The 20859-nt window shown below is 42.8% G+C and overlaps 1 protein-coding gene across 4 annotated transcripts in view; it reads left to right on the top strand.

The window, feature by feature from the left end:
* The window catches only part of rhbdd1 (rhomboid domain containing 1), a 72183-nt gene that overhangs the window by 38886 nt on the left and 12438 nt on the right, over window positions 1-20859 (top strand). Inside the window, exons 6-7 of one of the 4 annotated variants that reach the window (XM_085989962.1) lie at window positions 4037-4156; window positions 7033-8389. The exons of 1 other annotated variant lie outside the window; for it this stretch is intronic. In XM_085989962.1, coding sequence (XP_085846088.1) covers window positions 4037-4156; window positions 7033-7079 — 167 coding nt within the window. In that variant the 3' untranslated portion in view covers window positions 7080-8389. Of the gene's footprint in view, window positions 1-4036; window positions 4157-7032; window positions 8390-20859 lie in introns of those variants that run through there. 2 more of the 4 variants (XR_015078639.1, XM_085989961.1) reach the window with 2 other exon arrangements.

The following is a 20859-nucleotide window of genomic DNA, read 5'->3' as shown; positions in this document are numbered from 1 at the left end:
CAAAAGCAGAACAAATCCAATGTGGCCAATTACTGCCCCATCAGCCTACTCTCAATCATCAGCAAAGTGATGGAAGGTGTTGTTGACAATGCTGTTAAACGGCACATACCAATAACCTGCTCACCAATGCTCAGTTTGAGTTGCACCAGGGCCACTCGGCTCCAGATCTCCTACAGCCTTGGTCCAAACATGGGCAAAAGAGCTGAATTCTGGAGGTGAGGTGAGAGTGACTGCTCTTGACATCAGGCAGCATTTGGTGGAGTGTGGCATCAAGGAACCCAAGTAAAATTGAAGTCAATGGAAATAGGGGGGGGAAGCGGAAACTCTCCAGTCATACCTAGCACAAAGGAAGATGGTTGTGGTTGTTGGAGACCAAACATCTTCGCCCCAGGACATCGCTGCAGGAGTTCCTCAGGGCAGTGGCCTAGGCCCAGCCATCTTCAGCTGCTTCATCAATGACCTTCCCTCCAACATAAGGTCCGAAGTGAGGATGTTCGCTGATGATTGCACAGTGTTCAGTTCCATTTGCAATTCCTCAGATAATGAAGCAGTCCATGCCCGCATGCAGCAAGACCTGGACAGCACTCAGGCTTGGGCAGGTAACATTCATGCCACACAAGTGCCAGGCAATGACCATCTCCAACAAGAGAGAGTCTAGCCACCTCCCCTTGACATTCAATGGCATTACCATTGCCAAATCCCCCACCATCAACATCCTGGAGGTCACCATTGACCAGAAACTTAACTGGCCAGGCACATAAATGCTGTGGCTACAAGAGCAGGTCAGAAGCTATTCTGCGGCGAGTGACTCGCCTCCTGACTCCCCAAAGCCTTTCCACCATCTATAAGGCACAAGGTCAGGATTGTGATGGAATACTCTCCAATTGCCTGGTTGAGTGCCGCTCCAACAACACTCAAGGAGCTCGACATCATCCAGGACAAAGCAGCCCGCTTGATTGGCATCCCATCCACCACCTTAAACATTCACTCCCTCCACCACCGGTGCACCGTGGCTGCAGTGTGCAACATATACAAGATGCACTGCAGCAACTCACCAAGGCTTCTTCGAAGCACCTCCCAAACCCGCGACTTCTTCCACCGAGAAGGACAAGGGCAGCAGGCGTGTGGGAACACCATCACCTGCAAATTCCCCTCCAAGTCACACATCATCCTGACTTGGAAATATATTGCTATTCCTTCATTGTCGCTGGGTCAAAATCCTGGAAATCCCTACCTAACAGCACTGTGGGAGTACTTTCACCTCACAGACTGCAGCAGTTCAAGAAGGTGGCTCACCACCACCTTCTCGAGGGCAATTAGGGATGGGCAATAAATGGTTGCCTTGCTAGCGATGCCCACATCCCAGGAACGAATAGAAGGAAAGTGGGCTTGATGATGGTTTCATGAGCAGACCAATCATTTTATGAACTTGTATCCATGTCATTATTCTCCACATGTGAATTATTGTAGCCCAGTCTAACAAGTAATCTCAATTGTAATAAACTGCATGCTGGAGGATATGTAGGATACCTAGCACATTCTTCTGTCTCATTTCCTTGTATGGCATAAAATACAACTCCCCTCCCATTGTGCAGGCTAGAACTACTGTTGGATATATTTACAGAATTTTTAGATGTATTTACAGATAAAATGTAGTCACTTTTCAGGACTTTTTGTCCATTTTCCCACAAGTATTTGGGGAAAAATTTACTTTTAAGTGTGTTTTAAAAACACTTTCACTTACACTAATTTAAAAAGGAAGGCCAGAGGCTGCTGTCATTTGCCAAATGTGTATTAAAGCCAGATGTTGACACCATTGCCCAGGATGGCTAGAAATAATAGGGCAGTGTTAGCTCATCCTTGAGGTGTCTCAAAAAAGACACACTGTAGGGGGTGGAATAGAAGTGTCCCTTCTTGTTGAACTTTGAAGGTAGTTTCAAAGGGAGGGACACAGTAACGGGCTTGATTAGCAGCTCTGCCGGCCAACCCCAGTCAAGGGAGGAATCAGAAGCCAACCCCCAATTTGCTGTGCAAACAAAGAAATGGACAAAGCCACATAGGAAGTCAGGCAGCAAACTGCAATGAGAAGGATTTAAAAATAGACAATCTACAGGGAGAGGAGGTTCTGCTCTCGGCTGTGAGACAAAATGCATAAGAGTTATTCTGTTTGAGTCAAGTAAGGTGACCCACTGAACTGGGGCAGTGTAGCATGCTCGTTCTATTTATATCATTACATGAAGATGAGGTTTGCCTTAAGTGAATCTGTTTTTCTGTATGTTCACCTTACTGTGAAGTAATAGCAAAAATACTGCGGATGCTGGAAATCTGAAATAACAACAGAAAATGCTGGAAATACTCAGCAGGCCAGGCAGCATCCGTGGAGAGAGAAACAGAGTTAACGTTTCAGGCCTGGGACCCTTCAGAACTGTGAACTTTATTTTAAATTCAGAACTTTACTGTGAAGTAAAGCAGCTTAACAATCAAGCCTGTCCTTACCTAGTGGTTCACCGTCTGACTGACAGATTGCATAAATGTACGTGCAAAAGACACGAGGATCTGATCAGGGGTGCTCTTGTTGCATTCTTGGGTTATGCTATTGTACAAATAGATAATGGGTACTTTAAGGGAGTGACTGATGCTCCCTTAAAGTGATTGGAGTGTCTTACTGGCCAAGTAGGTATCTATGGCAGACCCAAATTTGTAACAGTAACACACGAGCAGAAAGGTATAGGTAAAAGATTATATAGCACAATCATCAAACTTGCATTACATACAAACTAGATTGCCCATTGAAAGAAAGAGAGTCTATATTTCTTCCAGCAACCTCTTAGAAAGTCTTTGGTGGTACATACATAGGGTCTCTGCTTACAGTGTTCTATCCGCCCCTGTCACAGGCCGTGACATGAGTAGAAAATTGAAGAATGCTGCAAAGCCTGACATATATTGGATCCTTTTGATGTATAAGCAATGACTTTGAAGATTGACTTTCACAAAAAGAATCTGGCAGACTACATCTCCGTAAACATGTCACGATGACATAAGAATTGTGTCTCCTCTTCGGGGTGTTTACTCTTTTCCAATAAACAGCAACATGTGTTTATATAGCACCTTTAATGTAAATGCCCCAAAATGCTTCACAGACTGCTGTCATCAAGATGAATTCACATGAAATAGTCATGCAGAGAGCTCCATGGAAATAAGGAATGGGCTATGTTTTGGGCAGCCACACATTGATATAAGACAACAAGAACACATTTGGGTCATACTTCCTGATTGACATTTTTAATAAAGATTTACTCCCAAGTACTGGAAGCCGTGCAAAACTAAAGATTAAAAATCCTATTTTTGTCACAGCCCACTCAAACAATGTGATTCATTATAGTCCCAAAGACCTAAGCAGGACTATTTCGAATATAAAGTTAGCAAAATGATTAGTGGAGTGTATTCTCCATAGCTGACATCTCACTGGTAGGAAACCATCAGACTCTACCAAGGGAGTTTCCATTAGATTGACCTGTTCTTCATGAATATCTTTACAACAAATATGCAAATCTTTACAAGTGTCAGTTGTGGCTCAGTGGTACCACTCTTGCCTGAGTCAGAAGGTTGTGGATTCAAGCCCCACTCCAGAAAATTGAGCACAAACTCTAGGTCGTCACTTTAGTGCAGTACTGAGGGAGTGCTGCATTGTCGGAGGTGCTGTCTTTTGAATGAGACATCTGCCCTCACAAGTGGACGTAAAAGATTCCACGGCACTAGTCGAAGAAGGGCAGGTTGGCTGTCCTGGACAACATTTATCCCTCAAGTAACACCTAAACAGATGATCATTTAGTTACCCACTTATTCCTTTAGTTTTATATAATGATTATGCTCCAATATACTCTCTGCACCTGATAAACTATCCAATATTGTCCATACTATTTATTCATTAAACCTTAAGCTTAAAAAAATCATATGAATATAGTCTGATCTCTTTCTCCCCACGCCCATATATTATTGTCCTAATTAGAAATTGTCTGATTTTTGTAAACCCTAGGGTATTCTGGTTACAGTGCTTCTAGTTATGATGCCCCAAACTACAGGATGAACTATACAGGAGGAATGACTGAACAGGAACAATTAGAAGAAGCGATTCGGGCAAGTTTAAATGACTCTGGTATGTTATGCGATCCAATAGAGGTTTCCTTTTTGGTTGTTCTACTCTGGGGTTTTTTTTAGTATATACTAACTTTAACGTAATGCTGTGCATTTGTTTATGTAATATGCAATCTATGAGAAAATGTAATTCCATTTGGATCTAGTACATCAAACCTGGAATACAAATTGGCAGAAGCACTGGGGAGTTTTTATTTCATTCCCCCAACTATAGAACGATTTCCTTCAGGCGCAGTGTAGAAAATGTTCCATTCTCTTTTGATGGTGAGACTGCTGATGGTATTTTTAAAATATATTTCTCTGTAGTGATCAGTGGTACACTATGCACATTTAATCTGCAGATAATCTGACGGGTGCTGCATCTGTAGTGTCCAATACCTAAAGCTGGTGCAGAAGTTATATTTATTATTTCAGGAGGGCTGAAATCAAATAAGTTAACAGGATTGTTTTAGAGTTTAAATGAATATATGAAATATAGTGCCGTTATGAGCATCTTCAGTCTTATCAGAAACATTTGAACTAACAATGTAAAGGGGGAGCGTGCATTCAGTCCACTTGCTGAATGTTATGTGTCAGACCAAATCCATAAAGTTATATAGCAACGTGTGACCAGTATGTTTCGTTTTCCATTTTTAATTTTACTTTTTTAGTGTCTACAGTGGTGTTTTGTGTTGTCTCCACTGATTTAAGAAACTGTAGAGAGTCATGCCTTGAATGTATTTTGTTTAAAATCCATTCGCTGACACTAATTTAAAAATATCTGCTCTGACATTATAAAATTTGACTGGTAGATTCTAGACCAAAAAAAATGTCATTATAATTGACACTATTTTAACTTTGGTCCTTTTTGCATTGGGCCAATTCAAGACAGCTAGGTGCTATCTGTGTACTTCTGGGTGTGAGGTACCAGAGCTTGTGCTCATATTTGCTTAAATACTTTAGTAATGGATGGAAGGGGGAGGGGGTTAAGACACCAACAGAAGATTTCATTAGTTGCTGCAGTCTACTGATTTTTACTACATACCGCAGAGTTTCTGTGTGAGCTGCAGAAGAACCCTGTGTGTATCCGCGCACGCACTTGTACATGTTTTCTTTTATGAGTTCTTTTGCTTATCAAGGTGAGGGACATTAGTGCTGCAAACCGAACATTTGTTTCACACTTTTTTCAATCTAGTCCCAGCATCAAACATTCCCCTGATCAGCACAAGTTACAGGTAAAGCTCTCCACAGTCCCAAGAATGTGCTTTGCTCAATTCTCTATTGCTTTAGTCTAGCCCTTCCAATTTTTTTCTACCAGCCATCCTCAGGCCCTCATATTAAGGGAGATTCCCAGTTACATCTAAAATATGGTTCTGAATTTCGTGTTCGAATAAGAACTTGTTTGATGTCCCAAATTCAATTCTGCCTATCTGTGTATTACCTTTTATAGCTTTAACTACACTTTATCCTGTGCATGTTATCGTTCTACACAATGTCAATTATAAACAATCCATAATGTGCATTTTGCAAGTTGAAGAAATAGTGCAGGTAGGCTCCCCTATTCCCTTGTATATATGTATTTATATAGTATGCTCTCTGAATTGCAATTGTTTGTCCTTGATTCACAGAAAACTTGGAATTCTCACTTGAATATTTTCCCCTCTCTAGTAGTGAATGCGGTTTGACAAGTGCATCTGTCAGCACAATTTATTGCTGAAAGCCCTTCAAATGCCCTTCCCTTCGTTCAGTATTAGTGAACTTATTTATCTGTTTTTCCAAAGAGAAGCCAAATACAGAGTAGAATTGCCATACTTTAATACTTTTTAAAAGACCATGCAGCTTCTTTCTTCACTGGGGAGTTCCTTTTTGATGTATTTCACTCTGAGGATCTGCAGCATGGAAAAAGAACCATTTGTGTCTGAGTTGAATGGAAGTTGTGCCAGATGACTGAGTAAATAAGTTTCTTCTATATGCTGTTTTCCACATTCCTACCACAAGCTTTAGTCCTCAGGATCTGTGCTAGCTCCCTCAGTCTTTAAAACAGGAATATACAGTGGTTGCACATCTCCACACTAACATTTTTGCATTGCCTATTTTCCGCTGTTCCTGTTTAGGGAGAGCTGCTGCCCTGCACCACTCTCTCTCTCTCTCCTGCTTTTTAGTCAGGCATCATCTCACTGGGCTCCATTGTGTGGTGCAGAGAATCAATCTCTTGGAAATACAGGGACTAGATTCAGGGCGCTAATACTGTAGAGTGCATACAACAGACACACTCGCCTGCACTTCTATAACATAAAAGTGGTTTTCGTGTTTATCAATTTGCAGTTGAATGGCACAGTTTCTCATAGTTTTCACTTGTTTACTAAGTGTTTGCCTTGCATTTCAAGTGGTCTCTCATAGTTGTAATGAACCTAATTAGTTCCCATGAACGTTATGGAAGCATAAACCTGTATGTTGAGTGCATGGCTTCTTTAGGAGTTTGCAGTGAATGACTGCAGCAGGGGGCTGGTACAGTGGTGTGGGAGTGGTCGGCACATGGGACTTGCTGGCTACTGCATGGAAAAGAGGAACTGAATGGCAGATGAGTAAGAATAAGGGAGGATAACCAATAAGGTACACATTTAACTAGAAACAGAAATATCTGAAATATTTAGAGTAAAACCTCATAGAGCTCTGTTTAATCTGGCAGTTTTCTTTTTAGTTATCTACTTTTTTCCTTAAGTATTTCTGCATTTTTAAACTCTTCCATGCCATGTGTTACACATCTCTGGGAGGATGGTGGTGATGGTTGGGGGTGGGGAGTGGAGGGAGATGAGGGGGGCTGGAGGACTCTGTATTTGAGGTGGGGCAGGCTAGGGAACAATGAATGCCCATTTATTCATTTATGCGAATACACAGGATCTGCTCAGACGAGGAGGAACGCGATGGACACCTACAGACGCTGAAAGACGCCCTCGTAAGAACAGAGTATGACGCTCGACTCCGACAGGCCACAGCGAAAAATCGCATAGACCTCCTCAGAAGACAAACACGGGACACAACCAACAGAGTACCCTTCGTCGTCCAGTACTTCCCCGGAGCGGAGAAACTACGCCATGTTCTTCGCAGCCTTCAACGTGTCATCGATGACGACGAACACCTCGCTAAGGCCATCCCCATGCCTCCACTAATCGCCTTCAAACAGCCGCCTAACCTCAAACAGACCATCGTTCGCAGCAAATTACCCAGCTTTCAGAACAGCGACCACGACACCACACAACCCTGCCACGGCAACCTCTGCAAGACATGCCAGATCATCAACACAGATACCATCATCACACGTGAGGATACCACCCACCAGGTACATGGTACATACTCATGTGACTCGGCCAACGTTGTCTACCTCATACGTTGCAGGAAAGGATGCCCCGGAGCATGTTACATCGGCAAAACCATGCAGACACTGCGACAACGGATGAACGGACACCGCACAACAATCGCCAGGCAGGAGTGTTCCCTCCCAGTCGGGGAACACTTCAGCAGTCAAGGACATTCAGCCTCCGATCTTCAAGTAAGCATTCTCCAAGGCGGCCTTCGAGACACGCGACAACGCAAAATCGTCGAGCAGAAACTGATAGCCAAGTTCCGCACCCATGAGGACGGCCTAACCGGGATCTTGGGTTCATGTCATGCTACATGTAACCCCACCTGACGTAGAGTCATCCAAACGCGAGCCGTCATTGGCTTGTTCTCTGTACACAGATGCGGCCGGACCTGCTGTGATTGCCAGCAAAAAAAAAATTTTGTCTGTTTTTTGTTTTTCATACAGACCCCAGCATCTGCAACATTTGACCCCTTATGACCCCACCTCATTGTTCTTTGATGTAATGTTTTCCTGACTGACCTGTTTGGACACCATCCACACCTTTGATTGCTGTGATTATCTCTCTGCCGAGGTGTGATAAAGGGCAGTTAGAAAGATTACCTGTAATCATCTGGCAGTGTTCTCTGACTATATATGCTGTGCCTATATGCATTTCTTCACTTCACCTGACGAAGGAGCAGCGCTCCGAAAGCTTGTGATTTCAAATAAAGCTGTTGGACTATAACCTGGTGTTGTGCGACTTCTCACATTTGTCCACCCCAGTCCAACACCGGCATCTCCACACCACATTTATTCATTGAGTGAGGAGACCTTTACAAGTGGATTAAATTAGATGTTCCTCTGGTGCTCTTGTGTATTCAGTCTATATGACCACTTGTGAGGAGAATTTTAAATAACAGTCAATTTGAACTATTTTTGTTTTAATACTTCCTGTTGTGTCATATGTGCGGCCTCATTTCTCTGCATATACAGACTGATGCCTTCTTGGAAATTTCAGTTACACAGCTGTACTTGCCATTAGCTGAGATTCATTCAAACATCATCAATAGTTCGGAAGCTAAGTTTCCTTGAAGGGTTGTTTTGGAGATGTTAAATGCACTGATCATTTAATTCAGCAGAAAAGGGTTTAGAAATGTTTAATGATTCCCTGGTCCATGAGTTATATTAGGGAGGTTACATTTCAGGAAGAGAAAAATCAAATTCATAACTGGGTGAGCAATATAATTGTTCTGGCTGCATCTCCATGTTCAGAACCCTTACCCATTCCATAAACAGGGAGGTGATTGGCCAAACATTGTTGTTTTGTTATATAAAGCACTAGAGGGATAGAATTGAAAAGTAGAGAAGTTATGATAAACTTGTATCGGACCTTGGTTAGACCACACTTGGAGTACCGTGCACAGTTCTGGTCACCATATTAGGAAAAGGATATAGAGGCACTGGAGAGGGTGCAAAAAAGATTTACAAGAATGATACCAGAAATCATGTTACCTTGTGCAAAAGTGGATTGTTAGAGTAATGGTTATGTTACTGGACTAATATATGATAATCGGGAGTCTTATAGAAACTACATTTTTTTTTTTTTTTTCAAAAATATACTTTATTCATAAAAATGTGTTCAAATGCATTACAGTACAATCCACAGGTCATATTTTATATCATACAGTCCAGGTTCAATACATTACATGGCAGTCTTGTTCGCTACATGCCAGTTACATTTCAAGTGTTATGTACATTTACATTTAGACAATTTGATACATATGGCCCGAGGGGGTTTTTTATGCTGGTTCCAGCCTCTCGGTGTACAGTGGCGGGAGGGCCTTAAACTGTGGCCCTTCCCCATCGTGCCTTTGCGGCGGCGGCACCAACCTTTAGTGCGTCCCTCAGCACCTACTCCTGGACCTTGGAATGTGCCAGCCTGCAATACTCGGTCGTGGACAACTCCTTACTCTGGAAGACCAGCAAGTTTCGGGCAGACTAAAGGGCGTCTTTCACCGAGTTGAAGGTCTTCCAGCAGCATAGCAGACTACATATACTGCACTTGCACTAGATACAGAATGGAAAGGGGACTGGGAGTCCAGCTGCAGGTTGGGTAGAAATAGTTCATTCTTATCTATTACAAATGAGGATCAGTGTAGAATACTGACTGTTAGGGGGAGTGGAGAAGAGTTGACCTATGAAAAGGGGGATGGAATGATGGGCAGGAGAGTAAATGCTGACCCAACGAAAGAAGATAAAAATCCAACTCTGGAGAGCGAGATAAGAACTGGAAAAAACTAGTCGAGACAACGAAAGAGAATTAACAGTCCTCGGAGCTAATGAATAATTATAGTGTATGCATTTATGCACTAACTATAAATATGGGAGGTACCTGAAGAGCTATGAGTTTCCCTATTTCAAGGAACCTTGCAGCTATGTGCATAGAGGTTCCTCGGAGAGCAGCGTTTCCATGTGCACAGTTAGAGGTTTCCCGGAGCCCCGATGGGAATCCCTTTGACAGTAAATAGATCAGACTTGCAAATGTTTGTTATTGAACTATTAACAAAGAGCTAATAATAATCCAGAATGTGAGCTGAAATCCCACCATAAAAGTTTGAGAAATTTTAACTCAGTTTAAAATGGGAATAAAAGACTGGTGAACATGAGGCTGGCAGATTGTCGTTTTTAAAAAAAAAAACAAAAAAAAAAACCCCAATTGGTTCACATTGTCCTTTAGGGGAGGAAGCCCATCATCCTTACCTAGTCTGGGCTAAATGTGTCTCCAGTCCCACACCAACGTGGCTGACTTAACTGCCCTCTGAAATGGCTTAGCAACGTTGTACTAGGGATAGAAACATAAAAACATAGAAGATAGGAGTAGGAGTAGGCCAGTCGGCCCCTTGAGCCTGCTCTGCCATTCAATGAGATCATGGCTGATCATCCAAACTCAGTACCCTGTCCCTGCCTTCTCCCCATATCCCTTGATCCCTTTAGCCTTAAATATATCTAACTCCTTCTTGAATATATTTAATGAATTGGCCTCTACTGCCTTCTGTGGTAGAGAATTCCACAGGTTCACCACTCTCTGGGTGAAGAAATTCCTCCTCATCTCTGTCCTAAATGGATTACCCCTTATCTTTAGACTGTGACCCCTGGTTCTGGACTCCCCGACCATCGGGAACATCCTTCCTGCATCTAGTCTGTCCAGTCCTGTTAGAATTTTATAAGTTTCAATGAGATTCCCTCTCATTCTTCTAAACTCCAGCGAGTACAAGCCCAATCGACCCAATCTCTCCTCATACGTCATTCCTGCCATCCCAGGTATCAGTCTGGTGAATCTTCGGTGCACTCCCCCCATGGCAAGAACATCCTTCCTCAGATAAGGTGACCAAAGCTGCACACAATACTTAAGATGTGGTCTCACCAAGGCCCTGTACAACTGCAGCAAGACATCCTTGTTCCTGTATGCGAATCCTCTCGCTACGAAGGCCAACATACCATTTGCCGCCTTAACCTCCTGCTGCACCTGCATGCTTATCTTCAGCGACTGGTACACAAGGACACCCAGGTCTCATTGCACTTCCCCTTCTCCCAATCTATTGCCATTCAGATAATCTGCCTTCCTGTTTTTGCCACCAAAGTGGATAACCTCGCATTTATTCACATTATACTGCATCTGCCATGCATCTGCCCAATCACCCAACCTGTCCAAATCATACTGGAGTTTCTTGGCATCCTCCTCACAGCACACACGCCCACCCAACTTTGTGTCATCTGCAAACTTGGAGATATTACATCTAGTTCCCTCGTCTAGATCATTAATATATATTGTGAATAGCTGGGGTCCTAGCACTGATCCCTGCGGTACCCCACTAGTCACTGCCTGCCACTCGGAAAAAGACCCGTTTATTCCAACTCTTTGCTTCCTGTCTGCCAACCAGTTCTCTATCCAAGTCAGTACCTTGCCCCCAATCCCTTGTGCTTTAACTCTACATGCTAATCTCTTATGCAGGACCTTATTGAAAGCCTTCTGAAAGTCCAAATACACCACATCCACAGTTGCATCCTCAAAAAATTCCAGTAGATTAGTCAAGCATGATTTACCTTTTGTAAATCCATGTTGACTTTGTTCGATCCTGTCACTGTTTTCCAAGTGCTCTGCTATTGCATCTTTTATAATGGACTCTAGCATTTTCCCCACTACCGATGTCAGGCTTACCGGTCTATAATTCCCCGTTTTCTCTCTACTACCTTTTTTGAATAGCGGGGTAACATTAGCTACCCTCCAATCCATGGGAACTGTTCGAGTCTATAGAATTTTGGAAGATGACCAGCAATGCATCTACTATTTCTAGGGCCACTTCCTTAAGTACCCTAGGATGTAGATTATCAGGCCCTGGGGATTTATCGGCCTTCAATCCAGTCAATTTCCTTAACACCATTTCCCTACAAATACTGATTTCATTCAGTTCCTCCCTCTCATTAGACCCTATGTTCCCCGACATCTCTGGGAGGTTATTTGTGCCCTCCTTTGTGAAGACAGAACCAAAGTATGTATTTAATTGGTCTGCCATTTCTTTGTTCCCCATTATAAATTCCCCTGATTCTGACCGCAAGGGACCTACGCTTGACTTCATCAATCTTTTTCTCTTCACATATCTATAGAAGCTTTTACAGTCAGTTTTTATGTTCCCTGCAAGCTTACTCTCATACTCTCTTTTCCCTCTTAATTAATCCCTTTGTCCTCCTTTGCTGAATCTTAAACTGCTCCCAATCCTCAGGTTTGCTGCTTTTTCTGGCCAATTTATATGTCCTCTCCTTGGATGTTATGCTATCCCTAATTTCCCTTGTTAACAACGGTTGAGTCACCTTTTTTTGTTTTATTTTTATGCCAAGCAGGGATGAACAAATTCTGTAGTTCATCCATGTGATCTTTAAATGTTTACCATTGCCTATCCACCATCAACCCTTTGAGTGACATTCCCCAATCAATCCTACCCAACTCGCGCCTCATACCATCGTAGTTTCCTTTATTTAAATTCAGGACCCTAGTCTCTGAGTCAAATACTTCACTCTCCATCTTAATGAAGAATTCGATCATATTATGATCGCTCTGCCCCAAGGGGCCTCGCACAATAAGATTGCTAATTAATCCTTTCTCATTACATAATACCCAGTCTAAGATGGCCTGATCTCTAGTTGGTTCCTCGACATATTGGCCCAGGAAACCATCCCTTATACACTCCAGGAATCCCTCCTCCACAGTATTGTTACTAATTTGGTTAGCCCAATCTATATGTAGATTAAAGTCACCCATGATAACTGCTGTGTCCTTATTGCACGCGTCTCTAATTTCCCGTTTAATGCCATCCCCAACCTTAACATTACTGTTTGGGGGTCTGTATACAACTCCCACTAACGTTTTCTGCCCCTTGGTATTTCTCCGTTCTACCCATACAGATTCCACATCATCAGAGCTAATCTCTTTAAGCAGCAATGCTACCCCACCTCCTTTTCCTTTTTGCCTGTCTTTCCTGAATATTGAATACCCCTGGATGTTGAATTCCCAGCCTTGGTCACCCTGGAGCCATGCTTCCGTAATCCCAATCATATCATATCCGTTTACATCTATTTGCACAAGCTAATTCATCCACCTTATTACGGATGGGCCGAGAATGAATAGAAAAAAGTTTTGATAACAAGGAGGTAATCAGTTAAGAGCCAGAATCTGAGGTGTGTTTATGGAGTGAACATTGATTTACTAGTGGATTGAACTAGTGGTTTACATAGAATATACAGTACAGAGACAGTTCATTCGGTATAACCAGTCCATGCTGGCATTTATGCCGCACTCGAGCCTCCTCCCATCCTTCCTCATCTAACTATCAGCATAACCCTCTATTCCCTTCTTCATCATATGCTTATCTAGCTTCCCCTTAAATCCATCTATACTATTTGCCTCAACTACTCCCTGTGGTGGTGAGTTCCACATTCTCACCACTTTCTGGGTAAAGAAGTTTCTGCTGAATTCCTGATTTGATTTCTTGGTGACTATTTTATATTGATGGTCTCTAGTTTTGCTCTTTCCCACAAGTGGAAACACTCTCTCCCCGTCTACTGTATCAAAACCTTTCATAATTTTAAATATCTCTTTCTTTTTCTCTCTCTCTCAATCCAATCTTTTTTTCCATCTCTTTATTTCTCTTTCTGTATGTAATTCGACTCTAATTCACCCCATTCCCTTCTCAGCTGTTTCTCTGTTTGTTTCTCTATCCTTAAATATCATTGGTTAAGGAGATAGACTGTTGGTCCTATCATAATAATAATAATAATAATCAACTTTATTGTCATTGTTAGTGCACAAGTGCAGTACAACGAAATGTAGGCTTGCGGCTCCCGAGAGTGTACATTTAGATTAAGACATTTAAACATTCAACATACATTTGGCTTGTAATACATTAACATAAACATAACCATAATAAAGTGCATTGGCAGATGTGCAGGCTTTAGAGTTTATTTGTGGAGTTCAGTAGGATGACAGCCCTGGGAAAGAAGCTGTTCTTAAATCTGGTCGTACGGGTGCGAATGCATCTGTAGCATCTCCCAGATGGCAGGAGGGCGAACAGACTGTGGCTGGGGTGGGTAGGGTCTTTGATGATGGTCCGTGACCTCCGTAAACAGCGTTTCTGGTATATGTGCTCTATGGTCGGTAGCCGGGTGCCGGTAATGCGTTGGGCAGTTTTGACTACCCGCTGCAGGGCTTTCCGGTCATAGTAGCTACAGCTGCCATACCATACTGTGATACAGTTCGTCAGGATGCTTTCTATTGTGCAGCGGTAAAAGTTAGAGAGGATCGGGGTGACAGGTTACATCCCTTCAGCCTCCTTAGGAAATATAGGCGCTGCTAGGCCTTCTTCACCAGAGAGGAGGTATTGAGGGATCAGGAGAGGTCTTCCGTGATGTGGACTCCGAGGAACTTAAAGCTGTCCACCCTTTCCACCACAGCCCCATTGATGTGGATGGGGGTGTGACTTCCGCCTTTAGACTTCCTGAAGTCCACAATGATTTCTTTGGTTTTCTTGATGTTAAGGGCCAGGTTGTTATTGGCGCACCACTTCACGAGATGCTGGACCTCCTCCCTGTAGGCCTCGTTCACCAAGGTCCCAGATGCCCCCTTGCCCTCGCTGTGTCATTAGCGATGCAACAAAAATTTTGAGCTGAAAGGTGAGGGGAAAAAGTCTAACTAATGGGGCAGGCCACAAGATGCCCACTTCATCAACATCTGGGCAATGTAATGGCATTGTTTCATGACATCACTGTCAGGAATTGCACTGCTGCAGGATGAGCAGTGACCGTACGGAATACCTGCTTAAAAACAGGTCTTTTAGCTGGTCCGTTTTAAAAAAGAAATGTTGCGCCTGTTTAGCTTTCTGCTAATGCTGGCTGCAGGAGATTGCGCGTTGGAAGCTAGCAGCGCAAAATGAACATAAAAGCAGTTTTAAGCACTGCTGAGAAGGAAAGGGTTTGCTACCTACACGCTATCCATTCAGCGTGTTTCAATTTACATACAAATAGCTGTTAATCAACATTAACGACTATGCAGTTACTTAATCATCCAGCCATCATTTCAAATGGACCGTTGATGGCACAACTGAGCATTCGGTGATGATGTTTTGATTCAGTTGGTCTAAGACTCTGCCAGCAGAATAAAGGAGCCAATTTTCGAAGTGTAAATGCGGGGAGGCGGGACGGGAACTCCACTCTCCCGTGAATGGAACTAAATGAGCGGCAGTATAAAAGTGGCTTTTCTTTCCTTCCTCACCGTTCAGCTATCCTCCAACTCCCACCCTTCTTCATCTAACCGCATCCACATATCCTTCTATTCCTTTCTTCCCTCGTGCTTATCTAGCCTCCCCTTAAATGCATCTATACTATTTGCCACAAGTACTCCCTGTGGTAGCGAGCGTCACATTCTAACCACTCTCTGGGTAAAGAAGCTTCTCCTGAATTCCCTATTGGATTTATTAGTGACTGCCTTATATTTATGGCCCCTAGTTCTGGTCTTGCCCGCAAGTGGAAACATATTCTCTACGTCTACCCTATCGCACTCTTTCATAATCTTGAAGACCTCCATTAGGTCACCCCTCAGTCTTCTCAAGTGGTGGTGGTGGGGGAATGGGTGGCATGGTATGTTGTCACAGGAAAAGGAACCAGGCTGTATTTTTCACTGCAGGATGCTGGGGGAAATGTGGCTTGAAGTCTTCGAGCAACTCCCTTCCCATCCCTTACCCCGATCACTCGTGCTAACCCTTTACCCCCTTGCTCCCATCACATCCCTTCATCGGCCCACTACCCCTTTCCCTTTTTACCCTCACAGTTCCATCTTCCTCTGGCCTTGGTTTGAAACTGAATAACAGAAGTGAAAATCAGACCACACTGCTGGCCATGACATAAAGCATATCCGTGTATAATATATTAAAAGTCTTGCCTGTAGTAGGCACTTCCTATACATGTCAGACTCTCTCTGTCACGCTTTGCTGATAACCCTATTGTTACAGGACAATATATTCTCCAACTCAGTGTGATCAATGCCATGGGTTATCTGCCCGTATAATAGTAAATATTTAAGCTAGGAGGAGAAATGGTGTATTTATTGCACCATGTTCAAATTCATGTGATTTGATTGTGGAGCCTGCCATTGTCCACCATGGCACCCGCCACTGGAGTGGGCGGGGGGCTGAAAACTGACTAAACCGGTCAGTGAAATCAACCTGTAAACATAATAAAGAATGATGCAGGTTAAAGGGCGTTTCAAAAATATGGCATATTTCACTGTTAAAGCAATACCACAGAAGCAAGCAAAAAAAATTGTTATCCACTATGTAATATTTCAGCACAATTGTAAGATGGGCTAATACTAGTTCAGTAGCAGTCTCTTTTTTTTAGTTGCTGTTCCCTGGTTATGTTAGCAATGAAAACCCTTTTGAATGTAGCCACTTCAAGGTCGTATACAATTTGTGTAAATGAATATTCAACGTACTGCATTTACATATGTTTGGCACCTGGTGGGTGAGTATTTCTCTGATCACGTGTTGAGTTAACCTTTCCTACTAGCCTTTTTCAGGAGCTGAATCTACTATTGGAAATTGTATTTTATCTGGTATTTAAACTGAAGAGACTGCCCAACAGAAGTGGCTCACCGCTTAAAGGATTATTTATTTAATACGAAGTGCTGTGCTCGTCTTTTTAAGACTGTGACTGCGATGATGATACGAAAACGTGTACTCGAACTTGTCACTGCTACTTTTATTGCACAATGTGGGTTGGGGAGAAGAGCATAATCTGAACCACATTGACAGGAACTAACTGTCTTCCACCTACTTGTAACATCTGTTCCTATCCTAATGTCTCTAACCTGCTAAATCTATACACGGCAGTAGGGGGGAAAAAAAGTGAGAGGACAGCTGTAATTTAAGAGCAGACACACATTATCCTTTCTAAGTGTTTGACTGTGACAAAATCAGTCTCTATCTCCTGTCCCAGATTGCTCCTCCATAAAACACAGCCGCAATGCGTAGTTTTTTCTCAGCAGTTTCTTTACAGAGGTAACAGGGCAGAGAGATTCCCATTAAATGCATCTAAATAAAAATAATCCAGAAGTGTTTGTGCCAAGTACATATTGTTCAGAGAGCATTTCAAAGTAGATTTGTTACTAGTTAGTCATCATCCCAGAATGTGCCTACGTCCCACTTTTTATTTTATTTTTACAATTTAGTGCACTTCAGCAAATTTGAGTTCTCAATTCATTCAGGATTATTAGGAATTCCATTGGTCATTCATTCCACAGCACATTCTGCGATGAACAAACGGCCAAAGAAACTGCTGGCAATGGGCAGTTAATCCTTGTCTCATTTACTAATCCAGTTCAACAATGCAATGATTGCTAGTGTACATTGCCTTGGCTTCTCTCTAGTGTTTTTTAATGCATTTCTTGAACAATAACTAAATCTGCTTATCGTGCTGAAGGCTTTGTTGACTGCATTATTGTCCTAGATTCCGACGAGGTCTCCTAAAGTTTGTCTACACTGCCACCTGTTGGCAAAGTGAAGAATTGTTCAGATGCCAGATCTCAACATACTTGTTTCTAACATCCTTTGTAGTCTTGGAAAGATGTGTACAGAACAAGACCAGGGAGCTTCTTCATAAAGAAAAGATGAGCCTTTGCTATTTTTACATCATGAGCTGGTGGCTAGCTCAAGGGCATCATTTACACAGTACTTTCTCTGCTCATCCTTCTGGCCAGGATGATGGTCTATGGTACCTGGAGAAATAAATGGGTGGACATTAATTTTATATAAAAGAAATACGGTATATACAGAGGTATATAATATACCCACACTTCAGTCTCCAGCTCTCTTCTGTCTGCTCATCTGCTGCTGAAACCCTCATCCATTACTTTGTTACCTCTAGACTTGACTATTCCACTGCACTCCTGGCTGGACTCCCACATTTCACCCTATGTAAACTTGAGGCCATCCAAAACTTGGCTGCCCGTGTCGTAACTCGCACCAAGTCCCGTTTGCCCATCTCCCCTGTACTCGCTGACCTACATTGGCTCCCGGTTAAGCAGTAGTTTTCAAATCCCTCCATGGCCTCGCCCCTTCCTATCTCTGTAATCTCCTTCAGCCCCACAACCCCCCCGAGATATCTGGGCTCCTAATTCTGCCCTCTTGAGCATCCCTGATTATAATCGCTCAACCTTTGGTGGCCGTGCCTTCTGTTGCCTAGGCCCTAAGCTCTGGAATTAGCTGCCTAAACCTCTCCGCCTCGCTACCTCTCTTTCCTCCTTTTAAGACGCTCCTTAAAACCTACCTCTTTGACCAAGCTTTTAGTCACCTGCCCTAATTTATCCTTATTTGGCTCGGTGTCAAATTTTTTGTTTTATAATACTCCTGTGAAGTGGCTTGGGATGTTTTACTATGTTAAAGGTGCTATATAAATACAAGTTGTTGTTGCTGGTTGCATTAAGTTAGTTTAGATCGTGCTCAGCTGCAAGTAGCTGTTCAGTGGTTTTGTCTTGGACAACAGTGCACTGAATTGAACAGTGCTCTATTTAATGCTGCTGTGCCAAATAGGAACGTGCTGTATTAGGTTGGATTGCACTGGAATGGAAGGCACTGTATTAGAAGGCACAGGCTATTTTAGATCTAGTATTGTGTAATGAGAGAGGGTTAATTAGTAATCTTAGAGTAAAAGATCCTCTGGGCTTGAGTAATCATAATATAGAATTTCTTATTGAGTTTGAGAGTGATGTGGTTAAATCTGAAAGCCAATTATGTAGGTATGAGGGGCGAGTTGGCTAAGGTAGATTGGGAAATTATAATGGAGAATAAGGAAAATGGCAGAGATGTTAAACAAATATTTTGTATCATGTCTTCACGGTAGAAGACACAAAAAACATACCGGAAATACTGGGGAACCAAGGGTCTAATGAGAGTGAGGAACTTACTCTCAGTAATTAATATTAGTAAAGAAAAAGGACTGGAAAAATTAATGGGATTAAAAGCCAACAAATCCCCTGGACCTGATGGCCTACATCTTAGGGTTTTAAAAGAGGTGGCTGCAGCGATAGTAGATTGGTTTTGATCTTCCAGAATTCCCTAGATTCTAGAATGGCCCCCGTGGATTGGAAGGTAGCAAATGTAACCCTGCTATTCAAGAAAGGCGGGAGAGAGAAAACAGGGAACTATAGGCCAGTTAGCCTAATATCAGTAGTAGGGAAAATGCTAGAATCTATTATAAGGGACGTGGTAACAGGGCACTTAGAAAATCCTATGATTAGGCCGAGTATACACGGTTTTACGATAGGGAAATCTATTAAAGTTTTTTTGAGGGTGTAACTACAAGGGTAGATAAGGGGGAACCAGTGGATGTAGTGTATTTGGATTTTCAAAAAGCATTTGATAAGGTGCCACACAGGAGGTTGTTGCACAAGATTAGAGCTCATGGGATTTGGGGTAATATATTAGCTTGGATTGGTTAACGGACAGAAAACAGAGTAGGAATAAACGGGTCATTTTCAGGTTGGCAAGTTCCACCTAGCTGGGTGCCACAAGGATCAGTGCTTGGGCCTCAGCTATTTACAATCTATATCAATGACTTGGATGAGGGGACGAAGTGTAATATATCCAAGTTTGCTGATGATGCAAAGCTAGGTGGGAAAGTAAGCTGTGAGGAGGACCCAAAGATTATGCAAAGGGATATAGACCAGTTAAGTGAGTGGGTAAGAAGGTGGCAGATGGAGTATAATGTAGAGAAATGTGACGTTTTCCACTTTGGTAGGAAGAATAGAAAAGCAGAATATTTTTTTAAAAGATGAGAAGCTATTAAATATTAGTATGCAGAAGGATTTGGGTGTCCTTGCACATGAATCACAGAAAGTTAACATGCAGGTACAGCAAGCAATTAGGAAGGCAAATGGTATGTTAAACCTTGCAAGGGGATTGGAGTATAAGAGCAAGGAAGTCTTGCTGCTATTATATAGGGCTTTGGCGAGACCACACCTAAAATACTGTGTACAGTTTTGGTCTTGCATATACTTGCCTTAGAGGGGGTGCACCGAAGGGTCACTAGATTGATTCCTGGGATGAGAGGGCTGTCCTATGAAGAGAGATTGAATAGAATGGGCCTATATTCTCTGGAGTTTAGAAGAAATGAGAGGTGTTCTCATTGAAACATAGAAAAATCTTCGAGGGCTTGACCAGGTAGATGCTGGCTGGAGAGTCTAGAACTATGGGTCATAGTCTCAGGGCAGGGAGTCGGCCATTTAGGACTGAGATGAGGGTTGTGAATCTTTGGAATTCTCTACCCCAGAGGGCTGTGAATGCTCAGTCATTGAGACCGATAGATTTTTGGACACTAAGGAAATTGAGGAATATGGGGATTTTTTTTCGTTCCTGAGATCTGGGCATCGCTGGCATGGCCAGCATTTATTATCCATCCCTAATTGCCCTTGAGCAGGTGGTGGTGAGCCGCCTTCTTGAACCGCTACAGTCCATGCGGTGAAGGTATTCCCACAGTGCTGTTAGGTAGAGAGTTCCAGGATTTTGACCCAGTGACTGAAGGAACGGCAATATATTGTGTGGCGCGAATGTTACTTGCCACTTATCAGCCCAAGCCTGAATATCATCCAGGTCTTGCTGTATGCGGGCACAGACTGCTTCATTATCTGAACAGTTGCGAATGGAACTGAACACTGTGCAATCACCAGCAAACATCCTCACTTCTGACCTTATGTTGGAGGGAAGGTCATTGATGAAGCAGCTGAAGATGGTTGGGCCTAGGACACTGCCCGGAGGAACTCCTGCAGTGATGTCTTGGGG

This window comes from Somniosus microcephalus, chromosome 6 (genome assembly GCF_052327205.1).
Source record: "Somniosus microcephalus isolate GS21.2 chromosome 6, FLI_Smic_1.0, whole genome shotgun sequence".
Classification (NCBI taxonomy): Eukaryota; Metazoa; Chordata; class Chondrichthyes; order Squaliformes; family Somniosidae; genus Somniosus; species Somniosus microcephalus.
This window is presented reverse-complemented; position numbering and strand designations above follow the sequence as displayed.